The sequence below is a fragment of the Dipteris shenzhenensis genome, chromosome 4 (assembly GCF_047967505.1).
Source record: "Dipteris shenzhenensis isolate YYH24624 ecotype China chromosome 4, Dip_SZ_1.0, whole genome shotgun sequence".
Taxonomy (NCBI): Eukaryota; Viridiplantae; Streptophyta; class Polypodiopsida; order Gleicheniales; family Dipteridaceae; genus Dipteris; species Dipteris shenzhenensis.
The window spans coordinates 26,161,330-26,184,498 of NC_141599.1; the positions used below are offsets into that span (position 1 = coordinate 26,161,330).

The 23,169-nt window shown below is 43.8% G+C and overlaps 1 protein-coding gene across 1 annotated transcript; it reads left to right on the plus strand.

The window, feature by feature from the left end:
- Positions 1 to 17,533: 17,533 nt before the first annotated feature.
- On the plus strand, positions 17,534 to 18,969 carry LOC147902651 (uncharacterized). The gene is made up of 3 exons (XM_087373909.1): positions 17,534 to 18,453; positions 18,553 to 18,678; positions 18,768 to 18,969. The coding sequence occupies exons 1-3, from the start codon at positions 17,687 to 17,689 to the stop codon at positions 18,967 to 18,969; spliced, it is 1,095 nt and encodes a 364-aa protein (XP_087230035.1). The 5' UTR covers positions 17,534 to 17,686.
- The last annotated feature ends 4,200 nt before the right edge of the window (positions 18,970 to 23,169 follow it).

Below are 23,169 nucleotides of genomic sequence, written 5' to 3' on the forward strand. Positions count from 1 at the left end.
ACCAATGCCAAATTAAAAATATCAAATTTTGGCGTCACATCTTTCCCCCCCCAGCAGATCCTCTCTAGTGATAGAGAGGGTCTAGTGGCCCTCAAGGTGGTCAAGCATAGAAATATTTAAGGCGATATTCATTGGTGCATCTAGATATCACCATGCCATCAACATCCTGAAGTGGATAGGCTCCATTGGTGAACTTCTTTTTGACTCGATATGGTTTCTCCCATCAACCGATAAACGCTTTTTCTAGCTGCTTGTCCAGACGGCTATCAAATCTCATGACCAGATCTCCTTTTGCAATATCTTTCTTCTTGCATAATTTGGTGTCAAAACAGGTCTTGCGCCTTTTTTGAGAAGCTTCCATGTTTTGTAAGGCTTGTAATCTGCATTCATCCAAGGCTTCTAGTTGTACCAAGCATTGAGCATAGGCATCCTCCTATCCTTCTTTTCTTGCAACAATAGTGTGAAGACTATGTATCTCCAATTCAATGAGCAAAATGGCTTCTATTCCATACACTAGTTGGAATGGTGTAAATGCAATAGCTAGCTTGTGTGTGGTTCTGTGAGCCCATAAAATTTTTGCCAAGTGCCTATCCCAATGCCTTTTCTTGGTGTCTACAAGCTTTCCCATTGAATTGTGCAATAATCCATTTGTTTTCTTAGCCAAGCCATTACATTGGGGATAGTATGGGATGGACATGCTATGATTTATTCTTAGCTTATGCACCACATCTTCAATAAGTTCATTTCTAAAAGAGGTTCCTCCATCAGTGAGAATTGCCAAAGGACAACCAAAGCATGAATGAATTTGATCAAAGAGAAATTTTGCAACTATGCTTGCCTTGCTATTGGCTGTGGCCTTCGCCTCTACCCACCGAGTCACATAATCTATGGCCACCAATAAATAATGCTTGCCCTGAGATGAGCAAGGGAGTGGTCCCACAAAATCCAACCCCCACCTCTCAAATGGTCCATATGCTGGAAAAGGCTTCAAGGGCCTAGGAATCAAACTATCGCCTTCCAAAATTTTGGCATACTTTACAACTTTGACACCATTCATATACATCCTTAAGGAGGTGTGACCAAAAGTAACCTGCATTAAGAATTCTCCTAGCTGTGCTTGCTGAAGCAAAATGACCAGAGCATTCATGACACATTTCTAGGATTCTCCTAGTCTCCATGGGATGGACCACTCGACGGAGCACCTTATCTTTTCTTAATTTATAAAGAATGTCATCAACAATAGTATAGGGACAAGCCTTCCTTACCAATCTTTGCTTCTATTATGGAGTTAACCCTCAAGGAAACATGCCTTCTTCCACATATTGATGAACATCTTGCAGTTCTAGTCATCCAGTGTCTACCAAAGAAACCACGCCTCGTCGGCCTTGTACTACAATGCTTGAGTAGCTAACTCATCTACCCTTTGATTTTCTTTTTTTATTGCTTTATAATAAGCTGAGAATCTCCTATTAATTCCAATTCTTTAACTTGACTTTGAAGACAACCCTCCAAACCAAGAATCAAAGCATTATACTCAGCTGCATTGTTAGTTGTGAAACCTAGAAGCTCTTGTCCTCTTGCCCACACCTCTTGACCTCCAGAATTCATCAAGACTATCCCCCCGGCTCCTTGTTGGCATGAAGGACTAAAAGCCCCAGCAGAATACAAAATAAGAGCTATTGGTGGTGTATCCCTTTCATCTTTAATATTTTCCTTACATTTCTTTTCTTCTCCTAGATCCTCCCATCCTGTAAGCAAATCTGCCATAGTGGACCTAGTGGTATTTTTAGTGACAAAAGAGAAAGAGAACTTTTGAAGCTCTGACAACCATTTTGCAAATATTCCCTTCAGGATTAGGCTTGCGAACTAGATATGCTAATATAGACCGAGAGGTAAGGAAGAAAAATGATTGAGGTAATAAATAGGAGCGAAACTTTCTGGACTAAAAACACCAAAGAGAGGGCTTGCTGCTCCATTTCCTCATACCTTGTCTCCACCTTTGTAAGCTATCGGCTGGCATAATAGACGGGTGGCATTCTACCTGCCTCTCCCTTTTGTAGCAATACAGCATCAATTGAATGCAAAGATACACTTGGACTTACATAAAAGTCTTGAGACCCCAATCTGTGGGAGACTCTTGACTTTCTCAATATTTTAAGAGTCTTGAGCATCTTTTGATGGGACACATGCCATAAGTAGCCAAAAAGGACATGGATGGTGACACACGGGCTTATGTTCTTGATGGGGAAAGGAATCTATAGGTAGCAATTTGTAAATGGGTGAAAGAGGGTGATAAAATCTCTATAAAATGAGCCCTCCTATCCCTTGTTCATCATCTCTTCCACCATTAGGCCTCATATTGCTGTAGCTCTAGTCTCATCAAGCCTCTTCCATGAGCCTTCTATCCCTCTTATAGACTCTTGAGTCCATCTCTCTCTAGTTCATTCTCTCTCTATGAGTAGTCTTGGAGCTTCCGCTCCCTCTTGTACATATGAAACCTCTTCTTCTCCCTTGTGTTTGTAGTATTTTAAGTTGCATTGGAGTGGAGTATCACTCTATTGGTAATGAAGGTCACTTCAAGTTCTCTCTCTTAGTGTCTCTTCCCTTTTTCCATTGTTTTCTCTTCCAAAGTGCTCAAAAGTGTTGTCTATTCGGTTGCTCATTGTGCATACATGATTGATCTATTTTCCAAGTCATAAAGGGAGCTCTTTCTTCCCTCCTATGTGACATATATGGGACTTGGATCGTTGACGAAGTCTAATCATGGATGTATTATTCTCCCAAGTCAACACCAGTAGGAGTAGGTGTTTTCCATGACAATTTGATCCCCTGTCGGTATTTTGCTCATAACTTTTCGCTCAATGGTCCGGTTTGAATGATTTATTTTACATGAAGCTCTCTTAAAAAAAAATCATCTTATGTCTTCAATTAGATGTCAACCCAAAAATCTATGAATCTTTGTGTGTCACTGTTTCTTTTTCAGATAGTTTTTACCCTCGCCCAGTAAACTGCCCATATCTTTCCGAATGCTTCTCTATTTCTTACGAAAATTATATCAGAGCAAAGCCCATTTCAAGGTGCATCTTGATATTGTTTGAATATTTGATATCATGTCTTTACTGAAAGTTATAGGCCTCTATGTCTAATGATAGTTTGTAGAGTAGAAAGGTATCTATGAAGGAGGTGCAATGTTTCCCCAGAACCTACCCATTCAACCCAATCAGCCCCTTCAAACTCCTCAATATATAGTTCATGTCATGTTGAGCCACAAGATCTTTTAACAACGTATCACTCTTCTCTTTGGCATAGATCGACTTGTTGAGATTATGGCCTCTGCTGATCCTTTCCTTCTCCCTACGCTTGAGTACAACATCACTTGGGATGTTACCATCTTCATTCTCATCTAAGGGAGGATGGTCTCTTGGTATAAAAGCTTCTTTTTAATGTCCCTTTCCCAATGATGAATACCTTTATCACTCAGTTTGAAAGCAGTAGGAAGTGAAGAAAACCTTTATCACTCTTTTTAATGTCCCTTTCCCGATCGCTTACAAAGGTGGAGACAAGGTATGAGGAAATGGAGCAGCAAGCCCTCTCTTTGGTGTTTTTAGTCCAAAAAGTTTCGCTCCTATTTATTACCTCGACCATTTTTCTTCCTTACCTCTCAGTCTGTATTAGCATATCTAGTTTGCAAGCCTAATCCTGAAGGGAAGATTTGCAAAATGGTTGTCAGAGCTTCAAAAGTTCTCTTTTTCTTTTGTCACTAAAAATATCACCAAGTCCACTATGGCAGATTTGCTCACAGGATGGGAGGATCTAGGAGAAGAAAAGAAATGTAATCTCATGAGGCATTACACATCTTCTTAATATCTGGTCCTTGCCCATCTTGTATAGTTGTCCTACAATGAGTTGATAGGGTGCAGCCTTTAGAATCAATTTTTTGGCATCTACTGATCTCCACACCACTCTTGAATAGCATCTATTTGAAATAGTGTGGCATCTGCTAAGTCATCTTCTACTCCAGTGGCTTCTTCTCCTGTCTTGACTCGAGACATGTGATCGGCAATGTAGTGTTGGGCACCTTTGCGGACCACGATTTTGAAGTTGAATTCTTGCAGCAAGAGGAGCCATCTGGTTATTTTTCCTGTGGTACACGGACGGTTCACAAGATAAAGCAATGCTTGATGGTCGGTGTAGAAGACAAAATCATTTGCGAGTAGATAGTGCTGTATTTTGATGGGGCTTTTAGTCCTTCATGCCAACAAGGAGCCGGGGGGATAGTCTTGATGAATTCTGAAGGTCAAGAGGTGTGGGTAAGAGGACAAGAGCTTCTAGGTTTCACAACTAACAATGCAGCTGAGTATAATGCTTTGATTCTTGGTTTGGAGGGTTGTCTTCAAAGTCAAGTTAAAGAATTGGATGTAAGAGGAGCTTCTCAGCTTATTATAAAGAAAATGCAAGGGCATTACAAGACAAGAAGTTTGCATTTGAAGGAGCTTAATTAAAAGGCTATGGCACTATGTAGTCAGTTTGATTTTTGCAAGTTTGTTCATATAAATAGAAAAGAAAATCAAAGGGCAGATGAGTTAGCTACTCAAGCCATTTAGTACAAGACCAAGGGGTGGTTTCTTTGGTAGACACCAGATGGCTAGAACGACAAGATGTCTAGCAATATGTGGAAGAAGGCATGTTTTCTTGAGGGTTAACTCCATAATAGAAGCAGCGATTGGTAAGGAAGGCTTGTTCTTATACTATTGTTGATGACATTCTTTATAAATTGGGAAAAGACAAGGTGTTCATCGGGTGTCCCATCCCATGGAGACTAGGAGAATCCTAGAAATGTGTCATGAATGCTCTGGTCATTGCTTCAGCAAGCACAACTAGGAGAATTCTTAATGCCAGTTACTTTTGGCCATGCCTCCATAAGGATGTATATGAATGGTGTCAAAGTTGTAAAGTATGCTAAAAGTTTGGAAGGCAACAGTTGATTCCTGGGCCCTTGAAGCCTATTCCAGCATATGGACCATTTGAGAGGTGGGGGTTGGACTTTGTGGGACCACTCCCTCACTCATCTCAAGGTAAGCATTATTTATTGGTGGCCACAGATTATGTGACTCGGTGGGCAAAGGCCAAGGCCACAGTCAATATCAAGGCAAGCACAATTGCAAAATTTCTCTTTGATCAAATTCATTCATGCTTTGGCTGTCCTTTGGAAAGTCTCACTAATGGAGGAACCTCTTTTAGAAATGAACTAATTGAAGATGTGGTGCATAAGCTAAAGATAAATCATAGCATGTCCATGCCATACTATTCCCAATGTAATGGCTTGGCTGAGAAAATAAATGGATTGTTGTGCAATTCAATGGGAAAGCTCGTAAACACCAAGAAAAGGCATTGGGATAGGCACTTGGCAGAAGTTTTATGGGCTTACAGAACTATACACAAGCTAGCTATTGTGTTTACAATGCTCCAACTAGTGTATGGAATAGAAGCTATTTTGCCCATTGAATTGGAGATACACACTCTTCAGACTGCTGTTGCAAGAAAAGAAGGACAGGAGGATTCCTATGCTCAATGCTTGGTACAACTAGAAGCCTTTGGTGAATGTAGATTACAGGCCTTACAAAACTTGGAAGCTTCTCAAAAAATGTGTAAGGCCCGTTCTGACACCAAATTATGCAAGAAGAAAGATATTGCAGAAGGAGATTTGGTCATGAGATTAGATAGCCGTCTGGACAAGCAGCTAGACAAAAAGTTATTGGCCCATGGGAGGGACCATATCGAGTCCAAAAGAAGTTCACGAATGGAACCTATCAGCTTGAGGATGTTGATGGCATGGTGATACCCAGATGCACCAATGAGTCTCGCCTTAAATTCTTCTATGCTCGACCACCTTGAGGGCCAGTAGACCCTCTCTATCTCTAGAGAGCATCTGCTGAGGGGGTTGTCAAAATTTGATATTTTTTATTTGGCATTGGTATTGTTTTCTTCTATGTTTGATAAGAGTTTGAGTATCAAGTGATAGCCTAGCAGCTCTCACTTATTTCTATTTTCTAAGATATTGTATGGGATTGAGAGGATGAGTGGAATAGATCATTGTAAATACCATGTGTATGAATGATAAATACCTTGGTACGGGGTGAGAATTTTTATCGAGGCCTCTTCACAGTCACTTGATTCTTTTCAGACAGCCTTGGATATTTTTTGCTCTGCTACAGGGGCACACATTAATTGGCATAAATCCTTTGGCTTTTGGATCACTGATGAGGACACTCTAGGCTGGGAAGTTAACATTGGCTTTTCTTGGATTCAGAGGGGTCTTCCTGTTAGATATTCGGGATGCTAGGTAGGATTGGGCATCTCTCTAGCACTACAGTTTGCCCTAGTACTAGAAAGTATAAGAAAAAAGCTCATTTTTTGGAGTTCAGCCAAACTTGACCTTGCCTCTAGAGTTGTGGTAGTGAACCAGGTTCTCTTGGCCACCGCCTAGTTTGTGTGTTCTTGCTAGTACCGGACTAGGGATTGCATCACTCAGCTAATTATACTAGTCATGAATTTTTTATGGAGTGGACTTGATGGCATGGCAAATGTTGTAGCGAGGGTAGCCTGGGAGACCATTATTCTCCCTACATGGGAAGGGGGCCTTAATATTATTGACCCAGACTTGCAGTGCAGGGCATTGCTTTGTAAGGTGGTGGTGAGGGGACTCATGCCTGGGCAGGAACCTTGGAAGGATTTCTTTTTTGGACACATTTAGGCTTGCACACGTACCTTAGGAGATGATTGGGTGGACAGCCCTCACTGGATTTTTACTTCCGCCCCTCTCAGGTCTCCTGCCTCACCTCTCATGACTACCATCCTAAAAGCTTGGGGGAGATTCAAGAACACTCTTTGAAGGGTTTTGCCCTCTACCCTTGAAGAGATTGATAGGCAACTGATCATTTAGAACGATAGTATACTTGATCAGCATGGCAGACCTTTGGGCACTTTCCATTATATGCAATGGTCTAGATGGGAGAGAGGCCTCGCCTACACAATAAGCACTTGGAAGGCTTTTATCATGCTACTTGAGGATTAGAGGCTATAGTCCGTGAGTCACCTCAGAGGGGTATCATGTAGGATTTAGCAAATAAATGCAGCCATCCTAGTGGAATGGAGATTGAGATGCCTATTACTTCCACCACTTGGATGGGAGCTTTTTTTAGGATAGCAGTTCCTCTATAGGTGATCGCTCTTCGAGGTTGCTCTGGTCTTTGACGTTGGGGATGGAGGTATACTCTAAGTATACTCTCTAGATCCACTGATGATATTCTTCTAGAGGTTGCCTTTCAGCCTATCAAGATTGCTGGTTTTGTGGACCATGGAGCGGGTTTGCAGTGGTACTTGGACCCCGACCCTTTGCTCTTGGCCGTAGGATCCTGGAGGTGGTGGTTACATGGAGGTGCACATATCGAGTGCTTGCAGTGGGACCCAGGAGAGTGGGAGTGGATAGATCATGGGCACCGAGAGAGGGGGATTCCCTTCTTTCGCTTCACGGTTGGTAATGCCAGGAGATTTCAGCTAAGCAATAGAGGTTGGGTTCCCTCCAAAGCCCCCCATTGGGATAGCTTCTTCATCACCACAGATTTGCATAGGAATTTCTGGAGGAGGCTCTAGAAATCCCTCAGAAATAGAAAGATCACTCTTTTCTTTTGGCTTTCTATTCATGGAGGGATTGCAGTGAGCCTATGGAGATCATGATTTGGGGCTAATCCCACTTGCCCTCGTTGTCATTTTGCAGAGGAGTCAGTGCGACATTGCCTTTGGGACTGCAATCAAGCGAGGATTGTTTGGAAAGGAGTTGCTTGGATACTCAACATTTTTCATACTTCCCCTTTCTTCATGACTTGGGGCTCGGTCGCATGGATATCCCTTACTGGGCCCTAGGTGTTTTATGAGGGTGAGCCTTCTTCTTGGGCACTCTTGATCCACTGATAGGTGATAGAGCCCTGCTCTCTTCAGGAGGTACCACGTATTCCTTTCAGAGCTTCACATGTTTCAGTGATCACCTCTTGGGAGATTTTGGCTAGCATTTCCTCTCGGCACATTTGGAGAGCCAGATGCACAGAGGCCTTGGATGGCACCCAAATACACCCATCACAGGTGTTCATGGGTATTTGGAGTGACACGGTTCAAACTTTGATAGTCATATGGGCTAACATGCAGGGCCCTTCACGGGCAGCCTCTTCTAGGAGGACTATATTTCTTTGAGTTTGGAGGGGTTCTCCCTTTTTCTCTGAGGTTGCTACCGGATTGAGATGGCACTATTAGCCCCAATCCTTTCTTTTTGGCTCTTGAGCTTTTCATGCATTACATGGTGTATCCCATATTCCCGTACGGAGCTCGCTCTAACGGTTTTATTTAATACTTAATATAAGTCTCTTTTTTGAAAAAAATAAATAAATTTTATACATAGGCCCATCGACACATCCGTTGCAGGGATTGCTGAAGAGGAACCCATGCCTATGGATGATGATGATGGACCTCCAGCACCCCCCTCCTCCTCGCCTGTAGGTGTTCAGTGGATCTACTAACCTTCCAAGATCTAGAAGGTTCTGATGCCTGCCTTTGTCCTAAGCCATTTGAGGCTCAAAACCTGGATGTGAGGCTCTAAACCTGGATGGCGAGGTTGATCTTGATCCATTTGGGGCTCTAAACCCATAAGGCCCTTCCCATCCAAAATGGTGAAATGCACGGAGTTACAATATGCCCGATCCATCCACCCTCAAATAATAGGATCCAAGCCAGAAAAGCATAGTGCTAAACACCTTCTTAGGTTGTGTGCGCGCTGTGAGCTCCATATATACACTTCAAACCACCAAGTTGCCTAATGTAAAAAATGCTCTACATCCTTTGGAACAAGAAATGTGTCATCAAAATCTAGTCCTGTGGTGAAGTCTCATATCTGCCACACATAAACATGCCATCATGGCTAGAACAGCTCTTTTTTACGGTTGTGTGGATGAACCAACACACTATTCATGTTGAGAATAAGAGGGCGGTGTTCCATATTCTTGCTCTCAGGGATGTAGTAGTAGTCAAGTGGAGGGGGAGGCAGTGCATAACTACTCTCCCAATTTAATAGTGGTATGGCAATATTGCCACTATGATGAATCTGCTAGAGCTTGGCTTCATAAACCTTGTATGCTCTCCTTTGTTGATTTGGAGAAGAACCATAGGCTTGTGTAGCACTCATCTTACATCGTAGTCAGGGATTTGCAAGGGAATTAAAATGGGCATTTTTATATGCTGAATTAAAATGTTTAAAAAGTTTTTTGACCCCCCCAAAAGGATTTTAATTTGCCCCCACCACAAATTTTAATCGAAACCGGTGTGATGCCAAAAGTTGATATTTTTTATTTGGGGGTATTGTTTTCTTCTATGTTTGATAAGAGTTTGAGTATCAAGTGATAGCTTAGCAGGTCTCACTTATTTCTAATTTCTAAGATATTGTATAGGATTGAGAGGATGAGTGGAATGGATCATTGTAAATACCATGTGTATGAATGATAAATACCTTCGTATGGGGTGAGAATTATTTCTGTATGGGATATTATGGGGTTTTTATAAAATAGGAAGAATGAGTCATATAAAGAGGTGGGCTCATGTCAGTGTGTTTCAATAATATAAGAGAGGCCACATGCCAAGCATGTGGAAGGCATGTGGAGGAGTGTGGAGTCAAGAGAAATCCTTCTAGAATTCCTATGTGGAATAAGGAGGATGTGGACATATGAAAAAGAGAGGGTTCCTATGGGCTCCATGTGGGGAGACTCTTGACTTTCTCAATATTTTAAGAGTCTTAAGCATCTTTTGATGGGACACATGGCAAGAGTATCCAAAAAGGACATGGATGGTAACATATGGGCTTATGTGATTGATGGGGAAAGGAATCTACATGCAACAATTGTAAATGGGTGAAGAAGGGTGATAAAATCTCTATAAAAGGAGCCCTCCTCTCTCTTGTTCAGCATCTCTTCCACCATTAGGCCTCATCTTGCTGTAGCTCTAGTCTCCTCAAGCCTCTTCCATGAGCCTTCTCTCCCTCCTGTAGATATTCTCTTCTATAGACTCTTGAGTGTTGGGGTAAAGGGCAGTGTGCCCACCCACTTGTATAGTGCCCATGTATACTCATATATGTATGATAGAGGAATAAGTTAGAGTAGCTTTTGCTCCACCACTTTTGGTGTCTCCTATCCCTTTGTGTGTGCTCTCCTCTCCCACAACTGGTATCAAAGCAGGTCATGGTGTTCGATCTGCGGGGAGCTTTGCGAGGGCTTGTGGTGTGTGCGGATCGAGCATTAAAGGAGCTTTGGATCGATGTCTCTCGTGGAGAAGATGGGGCAGCCATAGCTATGCTGATCTATTAATCTGAGCTTCGGGAGCTCGAGGAGAAGAGCCTAAGGAGAGAGTTCAATGGAGTCATCGAAGCTGCAGAAGTGGGCGTTGAAGAAGGAGTTGTGAGCCTAGAGTGCTAGAGCTTAGGCTTTGCAGGCTGTGGAGGGCGTTAGAAAGAGGCATTGGCCTTTTTTGGAGCTGTACTGTGGAGGTGTCATTAGAGAGGCTCCCGTGAGCTATAGAGTGAGTCTTGGAGGTGGTTGGAGCAAGCAGTCGTTGGAAGCTGTCGTATGAGTCTTAGAGGCAGCTTGTGTCTTGGAGCTTAGTCATAAAAGCACCGTTTAGGCTTGCTACTACTGCTAAGGCTAGAGCTTTGAGCGATGCACTCTTGAGGCTGAGCCTTCATTGGAGAGCGTTGTTTGGAGAGGGCTGTAGGGAAGCTCTTTGTAGATGCAACTGCTGCAGATGGCTCGTGAGCCACTGCGAGCTCTTAGATGGAGTAGATAGGAGTCTCTTTCTCTCCATACCCTTCTCCTTCCTGTGAGCAAAGGAAGAGTAGCCCAGTGATAGCAACAACATCCACTTTGGAGAAAAAGAGTGAGTTCTTTGTTTTTAGTCTGGAAATCTGACAGTATTTCAAACAGTAAAAGTGAGCAGAATACCATTTTCGACAACAAGTATTTGCAAATACATAAGGATTTAGGCTCGGTGCCCATCAGAGGAGTCGGAGAACTTTGGAAGGGCTACGTTTTCTCTGTTGACAGCTCGGTCATCCGAGTTTACAAAAGTTACAGTCTACTGTCTATTTGTGACCAATGTGCAGGAAGCTATTTTTTGGGTGAGAATATCTGAGAATCCACAAGGATTTGGCTCTTAACATCAACTGACAAGTTTTAGATCTTTCTACCAGCTACAACTTTGCTATTTACAACATTGGCATCCGGTCTTTCAGTGAAAAGATATCGCTATTCAAAGACAAGGACAGTGTGCTATTTTGCCCAAAGTGGATGTGAGGTATTGTTGTAGGGATTTCTCTTGCACAATAGTGAATTGGGAACTCACAGTAAATTACAAAAAGTGATTGGGATCTCACTTCAGTCCAAGGGCATTATTGGCATTTTGGCAAATCACTTTGGCACATTTGGCAAGTGGTGAATGCTTGATTTTGTTGCCAAAGTATTGCACACTTGAGGTGATGCATTGGTGTTGCAGTAAATGCCATTTCAATGCATTATGGATTTGCATTGGTGGATGCCGCACTGATGTGTATGGATAGTTGAGCTGGGCTCCTATTGCCATTGGTTGAGCAGGCATTTCTCATTTGGTTCAGTGCATTTCTTACTTGGATTGCCAGGCATTGGCAGGTTACTGGGCTGCATATATTTTGTTTATGCCTCTTTATGGCTGAGTGCTTTTGAGCATTAGATCAGCCAATTTATTTGGAGACCTGATTGGTCTAGACAACACTATATTTTTTGGTCATTTGGGTTGCCTATTGCACTATACTGCTCTTTGGTTGTGACCTATTGTGCCACAGATATGGCATCTACAACTGGTAGTGCCCTCTTTGATATTGAGAGGTTGGATGGATCAAACTTTCAGTATTGAAAAGAGCAGATTTATGATGTGTTAGTGTAGAAGAGGTAGCATAAGCCCATTCAATGCAAAGGTGTCAAGCCTAATAGCATTAAACAGAGTGATTGGGATGACATGGATGAGCAAGCATGCTATCATTCGATCATCACTCTCGAAGTCAGTCTACTTGCAGGTACAGGATGGTGTACATGGTGTAGACTACCATGCATATGAGTTTTATACTCGTATATGCCGAATGTATGACCATGATAGTGTTATGTTACAGCATGATGGGCTGAAATGTCCTGATGGGCTGAAATACAACCTTGATATGCACTCCAAAGGTCGATCAATTGGTAGAAACAGGTCATGTCCAAGGGGGAATTCCAGGAGCAAGTCTAGCTCTCGGACTTGTGTTAGATGTTTCTATTGTGGAAAGTATGGCCAAAAAGTATTGCTGGAAATGGCTGAGAAAATACAAGAAGAAGAGCAAGGTTAAGAATGACAGGAAGAAGGAGAAGAAGCATGTTGAGCTTCAAGGCATGGATGCCAGGGTTTTCACTGACAGTAGCAGTGATGAAGGCATTCTTTTGTCTATGTCTGACACCTCCTTCTTGGCCACTGATGTACCCATTCTTGGTGATTGGATGTTAGATCCATGTGATTCATGTCATATGACCCCTCATAGGTCATGGTTCAGTGCATATTAGGAATGCATTGTGGAGAGTGGTTTGATGGGCATTGATCATTCTATGGATGTCTATGGTTATGGGGATATCCACCTTGTTATGCCTAATGGCTCTATTCTTGTTCTACAGAGGGTTAGACATATACCAGGACTTGCTACGAGCAAGATCAGTACTGGACAGTTGGTTGAGGCAGGTTATCATGTCTCTTTGGGTGATCATGCATGGAAGATTGCTAGAGGCAATTTGGTAATGGCTAGGGGATCACGGGTTGGATTCTCTAATGCATTGCATGTATCAGGTGTCCAGGATGAGATGCTTATGATTAGTAAGCAGCCATCAGCTAGTTTATGGTATGCCAGACTTGGACATATGTCTACTGCAGGTATGGAAGCCCTTACAACATTGAGATACATTCCTGTTATGGATGTATCTCAAATTTTATGTCATGATTGTGATGATGGCCAGCAGTCAGGATCCTCCTTTGTGAGGAAGACAGTCAGTGAGAGGTATCTTGAGCCATTGCAGTTGGTTCATAGTGCAGTTTGTGGGCCTATGCCTACCGTTTCACTAGGTGGTGCCTCTTACTTTGTGACATTTATTGATGCTGCTACAAAGTACATATGGGTCTATCCGATTCGGCAGAAGCATGATGTATATGATACATTTCAGCGCTTCTTGGGTAATGCTGAAAATCAGTCAGGAAAGAAGCTATTGAGCTTGATGACTGATGGTGATGCAGAGTTTACCTCTTCTTTAGATTTCAACATCTATGTGATACACTTGGTATCAGGAGGGTGTTGACCACTCCTCATCTTTCTGCTCACGATGCCTTAGCAGAAGGCATAAATCGGATTCTATTAGACAGGATTGGTAGCATGCTACGGTATGCAGGTCTTACCGAATGCTATTGGGCTGAGGCATGTAAGACAGCTGCATACTTGCTTAACAGGTCACCCAGGAGATCTCTGAATGGTAGAGTGCCATTTGACTTCTTGACAGGTAGGGCACGATGTTATGAGCATTTACGTGTGTTTGGCTACAAGGATTATGCTCATGGTTCCCGATCGAGGAGGTGTATCTTCCTTGGATACAATGAGTCCAGTGAGCACTATAGGTTATGGGATTCTTCAACTAGAGAGTTGATACGCAGCCATAATGTCTATTTCAGAGAGGATGCTATGTTTAGACAGCCCAAGACTGTGGATAGTAGGAGAGTGGTGTTCCAGGAGGGTGTAAGTGCACTGATACCTCCGAATTCTTTGCAGGGGCAGCCCATATCCCTTGGAGTGGGAGGTTTTTCCCACGGTGAACAGGTTATAAAGTTGGGACAACCACGATTACTTCCTAATTTTGGTCAAAGACGGTCAGATGTCTCGAGTATTCCACAGGTTTATACTCCTATGGAGATTGTTGATGCATCTTCTATGGATAGTTACTGTTTACTCCCAGGATGCGGAGTGCCTCTTGTAGATGAGGATGAGGCTATGCATGGTGAGGAGGAAACCTTGGCTAATGATGCCCGGTATGATCCATTGGCTGGTTATGCCAGGATAGATGTGGTTTCTGCAGTTATTGACTCGGGTCATATTGCGCATGGGCAGAAATCATTGATGTGTTTGCTTCGTAAGTGCCTCCATGGCCAGAAGCAATCTCCTCGAGCTTGGCTTCATAGGTTTGATACCGTTATGAGAGCTCAGGATGTGATGCGCAGTGAGACAGGTTATGGTCTCAGTATTCAGGAGGTTGCTATCCTTCTGAGGTTACTTGCCATATGGTTCCTTATGGACAGGGATGCTTTGTAGTGGGCGCTACATGGTCTTGATGATGTTTGTCAGATACTTGGTTGTTTCAGTATGGAGAGGGGGAAGTTACTGAGTACTCCATTGCCTGTATTGGCTCCATACTTGAAACACAGCAGGTTTGATGATCACAGATCAGTTGAGCAGCAAGTTATGGTTGATATGGCAGCCATAGTACTTCATGCATCCATGACTGTGTTGAGACTTGGTTCTCACATGTTTGCCATTGGGGCTACACTTCCAGTTCTTGCTTCCATTGCAGTGGGAGTTGGTAGCATGATTATGGCAGATTTTGGCAGTAGGGAAGCGGTTGTGGACATCAGGTCTTTATGCTTCCAGGAGCAGCATGCAAGTGATGCAGGTTGGGTAGATCAGCAGAGGTCTATTGTAGGGCATGTGCTTATGGTCATAGGTGGTATAGAGACATTTTCTTTGCACAGTGATAGTTCGGGTGCTATGGACTTAGCACAGGAGCACGTGGTGGTGAGAGTTCACTCTCCCAGTGAGATCTGGCATGAGATCTTGGTTGACAGGCATCTACAGCTTGTCATTTTCTATCCTGCAAATCTTATGTCTGCTAGCAGCTTATCTTCTATGCACTTTGCACATTGTAAAGTGCCGATGGGCATAGGATGACGGTGTGGTCATCTTGTTTTTCAGCCTATGGCTGATTGTATTATATGTGTACTATACTCCCTTAAAGGCACACTGCCTTTAAGTGGGAGGTTGTTGGGGTAAAGGGTAGTGTGCCCATCCACTTGTACAGTGCCCATGTATACTCATATATATATGATAGAGGAATAAGCTGGAGTAGCTTTTGCTCCACCACTTTTGGTGTCTCCTATCCCTTTGTGTGTGCTCTCCTCTCCCACATTGAGTCCATCTGTCTCTAGTTTATTCTCTCTCTATGAGTAGTCTTAGAGCTTCTGCTCCCTCTCATATGTATGAAACCTCCTCTTCTTCTTTGTGTTTATAGTATTCTGAGTTGCATTAGAGTGGAGTCTCACTCTATTGGCAAATGAAGGTCACTTCAGGTTCTCTCTCTTGAGTGTCTCTTCCCTTTTTTCATTGCTTTCTCTTCCAAAGTGCTCAAAAGTGTTGTCTATTCGGCTACTCATTGCGTATACATGGTTTATCTATTTTCGAAGCCACAAAGGAGGCTCTTCCTTCCCTCCTAGGCGACCTCTATGGGACTTTGATCATTGATGAAGTCTAAGCATGAAGGTAGTATTCTCCCAAGTCGGCACCAGTAGAAGGAGTACGTATTTTCCATGACAGTTTGACCCCCTATCAATATTTTGCTCATAACTTTTCGCTCGGTGGTCAGATTTGGATGCTCACAGGACAGTAGGATCTAAGAGAAGAAAAGAAATATAAGGAGGACATTAATGATGAAAGGGAGACACCACCAACAGCTTTTGTCTTGTATTTTGATGGGGCTTTTAGTCCTTCATGCCAACAAGGAGCCGAGGGGATAGTCTTGATGAATTCTGAAGGTCAAGAGGTGTGGGAAAGAGGACAAGAGCTTCCAGGTATCACAACTAATAATGCAGCTGAGTATAATGCTTTGATTCTTAGTTTGGAGGGTTGTCTTCGAAGTCAAGTTAAAGAATTGGAAATAAGAGGAGATTCTTAGCTTATTATAAAGCAAATGCAAGGGCATTACAAGACAAGAAGTCCTCATTTGAAGGAGCTTAATCAAAAGGCTATGGCACTATGTAGTCACTTTGATTTTTGCAAGTTTGTTCATATAAACAGAAAAGAAAATCAAAGGGCAAATAAGTTAGCTATTCAAGCCATTGTAGTACAAGACCGGGGGGTGGTTTCTTTGGTAGACACTGGATGGCTAGAACTGCAAGATGTTTAGCAATATGTGAAAGAAGGCATGTTTCCTCGAGGGTTAACTCCACAACAGAAGTAGAGATTGGTTACTGTTGGCCATGCCTCCATAAGGATGTATATGAATGTCACCAATAGAACCTATCAGCTTGAGGATGTTGACGGTATGGTGATACCCGGATGCACCAATGAGTATTGCCTTAAATTCTTCTATGCTCAACCACCTTGAGGGCCGGTAGACCCTCTCTGTCACTAGAGAGGATCTGCTGGGGGGGAAAGATAAGACACCAAAAATTGATATTTTTTATTTGGCATTGGTATTGTTAACTTCTATGTTTGAGTATCAACTAATAGCCTAGCGGCTCTCACTTATTTCTATTTTCTAAGATTTCTATGGGATTGAGAAGATGAGTGGACACGATCATTGTAAATACCATGGGTATGGGGTGAGAGTTATTTGTGTATAGGATATTATGGGGTTTTTAGAAAATAGGAAGAGTGAGTCATATAAAGAGATGGGCTCATGTCCATAATATAAGAGAGACCACATGCAAAGCATGTGGAAGGAATGTGGAGGAGTGTGGAGTCAAGAGAAATCCTTCTAGAATTCCTATGTGGAATAAGGAGGATGTGGACATATGGAAAAGAGAGGGTCCCTAAGGGCTCCATGTGGGGATACTCTTGACTTTCTCAATATTTTAAGTCGTGAGCTTTTGATGGGACACATGGAAAGAGTAGCCAAAAAGGACATGGATGGTGACATACAGGCTTATGTGATTGATGGGGAAAGGAATCTACAAGGCAGCAATTGTAAATGGGTGAAGGAGGGTGCGAAAATCTCTATAAAAGAAGCCCTCCTCTCCCTTGTTCAACATCTCTCCCACCATTAGGCCTCATTTTATTGTAGCTCTAGTCTCCTCAAGGCTCTTCCATGAGCCTTCTCTCCCTCTTGTAGATATTCTCTTATGTAAACGCGTCCACCCAAGGTGTTATCGGGGGAAACACTCCCTGGGATCCAACAGCACGTGAACGATGGCAGCGCCCTGGCAGGTAGGCACCCTACCATGTGAGCATGAGGTGCATCGTAGGCGAACGATGGCACCGCTCTTGTAGCAAGCCGACAGGAGGGGCGCCCTATCATGTGAGCTTGAGCTGCATGAGGAGAAAATGGGATGGTTGGAGAGAATGATCAGTGAATGATCAGTTGTGTTTTTGGGAGTGGGTGAGCCATTTTCTAGAGCTGGCAGAAGATGGAAGTTGACTTTAAGGGTGTTCGACTTTATACAATAGAGCTACCATCATCTTCCCCTCGCTATGCCTAATTCCTTGTTCCTCAGTCCTCAGCTCTGGCGGTCCTGAGCGCAAGCTCAGAAGGCACACAATCCTCAGCTATGGCGGTGCTGAGCTGAAGCTATGGCGTCCCTTGCCTTCCCCATGGACTCCTCCCACATCCCTAAGCTCCCCTCCCGTTGTGGTCACGCTCGCTTCCGCCCCTCCCGCCCTGCTCATCACATCATCGTCGCCTCCTCTTCTAGCTCCGACTCTCACACCTCCTCTTACTCCCACACCTCCACTGATCGGTTCCTTCCTTTTAAGCTCACCAAGGATGCCCTCGACTCCTTCGAGAGTTGCTCCTCCTCCAGCCACTCTGACCTCGCCTTGCGGACATCGATCTCAGAAGGTAACCCCTGCACGTTCCTGCCTCCGCCTGGGGTTGGAGCATCATTGTTTCCCTGGAAACTTGGCACGGCTGTCTCTAATTCTACAGCTACACGAGAAGAGCTGAACGAAACTGGTGTTGAAAAGCGTCCGTTTGTTGGTCCCGAACCCATCAAAGAACCTAGCGAAAAATTGCTTGGACATCATGCCGAAGCTTCCCATGTACTTTCCCCTCGATCAACACCACCTGGCGTATACCAACCCTCCATACTCCAGTATCAGGAGCCTCGCTTAGGAAGAACCACAATTCACTTCGAGAACAGTACACTTTATACGGCCAGAAATTGTCTTTTTCGCGTCACATGCAACAATATTAATCCACCCGATCTTCAACATCAGGCCCGCATTCCCGTGGAGACAGATCCCACGGTCTCTTCTTCGAAAAGGAAGCGCTCTTTTAAATCCGATGGATCTGGGGAGAAATGCTGCAGCGCTTCAAGTTGCCACTGCTCTGAGCGCAGGTTGGTGTATGTTTTCGTTTTTTGAGCAGATAATCGATTGTCAGGTAAGCAGGGACCTCCGTAAGTCAATAACCATAGGGGTTGGCGAATTATCTCCAGAAAATTGAGAAACAAGACAGTAAAGCGGGTTCATGCCATCGGCGACAAGATTGCGGACATACCCGCAGATGAGTACACATGGAGAAAATATGGCCAGAAAACCATCAAGGGATCTCCCTATCCAAGGTACAGGCCTGCTTTACATTTTTATGGGATGAAAGATGCTTGCAGTGGGCAAGACGCAAGGGCTGAAATTCATGGTTCACGCATCGCAGGTGCTATTACAAGTGCGGCAGTGGAAGAGGGTGTTCGGCGAAGAAGCACGTAGAGCGTGCTGTGGATGACCCTTCGATGATGATTGTGACTTACCTAGGAGAGCACAGACATTCCGACGCGTTCCATGAGAGGATACCTTGCCGCATCCATGACGATCACATGATGAAGGTCGTTGAGAAGGTAGAAGCTGTCAATATGTGAGAACAGCACAGCTACTGATCTAATAGCTCATCGATCGGGTGTGACTCACCTGCTACATCGCTGAAGTGAGGTGGTGTTTTTGGGTTACAAATTCTCATACTAAAATCTCTGTGTGCGATAAAATTCGGACGGTTTTCTTTAGGAGGTGCAAAGGTTCGATTAATCCCTTTAGAACAACCTCAGTGAGAGTGAGTCTGGCAAAGAGAAACTCCTTGAATTGTTGGAAGAAACTCTCTCAGCTACATGTATAGCTGGGGATAAGTCGGCCGGCTTGAACCTCTTTATCGAACAAGACTCGCAAGTCTCGCAGAGATCTTGAGGTGCAAGAACATGCAAGACAATGTCTCTTGGAATAATAATAATAATACTTTGAACATGCCCTTTTCATTTTTTAATTCAGCTCAAAACACTTTGAGTTACATCCCCATGGCTAAATGTTTATTTCATGGCAACCGCTTGTCCTCTCTTTCGAGTATATTTTCCCTACTTGCCATGGAGAACAAAGGGAGATGGAATGTTCATGTGTACTCATACAACATGCACATATATCTGTGTGTACATGGGTCATAGGACTAAAAGTCTTGGGAACCCTTCTTTGGGTCCATGTAATTAGACTTGGTGCAATTGTTCAAGAGTTAAGTGTATATTGTATAATTATCTTCTCAGAGCTCTAACATGGTATTTGAGTTGATGACTCACCCTTGAGTGGCTGTGACACAGAGCTAGAGTAGCCACATGAGCTACGTGCTAAGACTCCGTAGTTAACATATTCTAGCTTGGTAGTTTTCAATTTTTGCATTTTGAGTGTGTGAGGCTAAGAGGAGATCCCTCCTTAGTACCTTACCCCTCCTCCTACCCTCTTTTAGTTAGTTCTTAGTCTCACTTGGGATTTATGGAGATTTTCAATTATGGGGAAGACCTTGGGATGAAAGTGAGATTTTCAATTGAGACAAATTGAAGGGGGAAGAATATCCATTTATTTTCGGCTCGTAGTCTATTTTATTATACTAAGTGTTCATTTTTAGGCTTTGAAGTTAAGGTCACGATATATATGATAGGTAGGCTATGATAGTGTTAGAAATTGACCAACAGAGGGTACGCACAATAGAAGACTAATAGAATAGCCCAAGAGCTCATGCAGTGTGTGGGGTGTGGAATCACAAACTTCTTAGTACACACGTTCTCTTGGTCCTCCTAAATGTAGGCCTTAAGGAAGCTGCTCCATTGCTCCAATCCCAGAAGATGAATAATGAGGGCATGGAGACCCTCCTTTTATAGCCCCTAAGGGCTATTGACAAAAATCGACCAGCTTTGCTAAATTTAGCTGACCTGGTGTGTCAAGAACCAACTTGGTTGGCTGGTCCAACCAGCCCTATAAAAGGGTCTTTCTTGGCCCTTTCAATGCCTTTGTTCCTAGGCATAAAGTCCTCCCTTTATTGGAGGGTCCAACCCCTTCTATCCTACCCTCTTCTAGGCATGGTAAAGAACCAACCCTATACCTAGTCGACCAAGCTGCTGGTCACCCCCTTCATGTTGCACCACATACAAAGCCTGCTACTCCAGGTCACTTTCCTACCCACACCTGTTGCCATGTGGCTCGTCGTACAAGTGCCTACCTCTCTCTCTTTGATTCTTGCCCACATGGCAGCCATGCTGCTGCTCATGTGTCAATCTCTCAAACCCTAGGTTCACCCCCCCAATGCTCTAGGGCTTACAGATGGGGAGGTGACCTTTCCAACACCTCTTCTCACTGACACATCTCGGCCCAATGCCAACACATCGATGACGATGCTCCAGTAACTCCCTGGTTGTAGTCCATTGGAACATTTCGATGTAGAAATCCTTTCCTAGCTTTTCATCCAGTGGCTCCTGCTCCACAGGGTCTGGTTCTGCTTGTGCACACCATCCTGACCTACACAAGTCCATCTCTTGTAGCACCTCTTGGCACCACCACCTTTAGTCATGTTCTCACCTTCAAACTTGAGCAATCCAGCGGCCACGATCTTCCAATTGTCCCCCTTATAATGAGTGAACAACCTGGAGTCTTCCAGGCACCATGCTCCGAGGGTCTGTCTCAATCCGTCCTTCCTTTGGCAAGGTTCGCAACAAATGAATATCTCTAGATAACCTAGACCACGGACTCTCACTGAGCTCTCAAGTAGGTACTTTTTTGGCTTGAATACACCTTGTCCATCACCTTCTAGCAATCTCTGTCCGAGATTTGAAGAAGCACCCACACTTTCCCTTCTACCTTTGAAGAAGGCCAATGCCTTCTAATCTCGCATTACTTGAGACGGTCGAAGATCAGATTCTCTCCACAAAATGCTATAACGGATCAAATTAAGAACATCAAGTACATACCAGAACGTTGTACTACATGTGTGCTTGCTCTGAAAGCAAACCATTTGTCCACCTTATCCTCCAGCTTCACCTCCACTCCCATTGTCAATTTTCACAGCTTTCGAGCCACTAAATGACTCCGGATCTTCACCTTTCAGATCAGGTAATTTGTCCCATCCAATTTCCCAGACTCTCCAAAGTTAGGGATGGTGAAAGAAAGAAATCTAGGGGAGGAGGAAGGGAAAGCAGGGGCTGAAGAGGCTTTTGAAACCGACATCTTTACTACTAAACCACACAGCAAAGTTGATCAAACTAAACCTTCCGTAGACTAAAAATCCTTACGCACTTGGCTAAACTAAGTCTCCCTCCTCGCAAGGGCACTGTCTTCTAGTTGTGGAAGTCGATTTCCAAGAGCCTCTGAATCAGGGTCGTCCTTCAGCAAGCTCCCTGCCTACAGGCTCCCACACCTGTGAGCCTCCTACTTAGGCTCTGATACCATGTTAGGAATCGACCAGTTTCCTAGACTCTCCAAAGTTAGGGATGGTGAAAGAAAGAAATCTGGGGGAGGAGGAAGGGAGAGCAGGGCTGAAGAGGCTTTTGAAACTGACATCTTTGCTGCTAAACCACATAGAAAAGTCGATCAAACTCAACCTTCCATAGACCAAAACTCCTTATGCACCTGATTGAACTTGAGTCTCCCTCCTTCTCACAAGGGCACTATCCTCTAGTTGTGGAAGTTGATTCCCAAGGGCCTCTAAATCACGGTTGTCCTTCAACAAGGTCCCTGCCTTCAGGCTCCCACACCTATGAGCCTCCTACTTGGGCTCTAATACCATGTTAGGAATCGACCAATAGAGGATACGCATAGCGGAAGACTGATAGAATAGCCCAGGAGCTCACACAGTGTGTGTGGGGTGTGGAATCACAAACTTCTTAACTTATTGTGCATCATATACATGTGCAAACTCATCAATAGACAATGAACCAGCTTGATATAGAAACCACCAAAATAATATGTTTTCATCTAAAGCTATGGATACAATACAAAAGAGATAGATGCAAAGTTCCACCAATAGTGTGGTCCTCTGATCTTACCACCACAAGGTACTTCACCTATCTGTTAGTAGCTATCTCTAGACTCGAGCCCGCATGCCCCACCTCGAGCGTCTATAGACTTTCTGTCCAGCAATGATCTTCTCAACCTTGTTGCCTTGCATGTCAGCCTAGGTAGGCATCACCTTTCAAGCTTTGTCAATAGCACATAGGTCCTCTTGATCCTCCTAAATGTAAGCCCCAAAGCAGTTGTTCCATTGCTCCAATCTACTTGTGAATAAATGCTCCAAAAGATGAATAATGAGGGCCTGGAGGCCCTCATTTTATAGCCTCCAAGGGCTGTTGACAAAAATCGACAAGCCTTGCTGCATCTAGCCGACTAGACTGGCCAACCTGGTCTGTCAAAAACCAACTTGGTTGGATGGTCCAATTAGTCCTATAAAATGGTCTTTCTTGGCCCTTTCAATGCTTTTATTCTAGGGCATAAAGCCCTACCTTGATTGCAAGGTCCATCCCCTTCTATCTTACCCTCTTTTAGGCATGGTAGGCTGGCTAGAACCAACCCTACTAGCCTTATACCTGGCTGACCAGGCTATTGTTGGTCACCCCCTTCATGTTGCACCACATATAGGGCCTGCTCCATGTCACTTTCCTGCCCCCCACACTCATTGCCACGTAGATCGCCGTACAAGCACCTACCTCTCTCTCTTTCTTGCCAAAATGGAAGTGGCAATACTGCTCATGTGTTAGTCTCTCAAACCCTAGATTCACCCCCCCCATGCTCTCCTCATATGGGGGCTTATAGAT

Bases quoted from the DNA above. Each gene is read 5' to 3' on its own strand.
- LOC147902651 (XM_087373909.1), top strand. From the start codon at position 17,687: ATGGCGTCCCTTGCCTTCCCCATGGACTCCTCCCACATCCCTAAGCTC. The intron at 18,454-18,552 runs GTTGGTGTATGT...AATTATCTCCAG, and splicing joins TGCCACTGCTCTGAGCGCAG to AAAATTGAGAAACAAGACAG. The intron at 18,679-18,767 runs GTACAGGCCTGC...CACGCATCGCAG, and splicing joins AAGGGATCTCCCTATCCAAG to GTGCTATTACAAGTGCGGCA.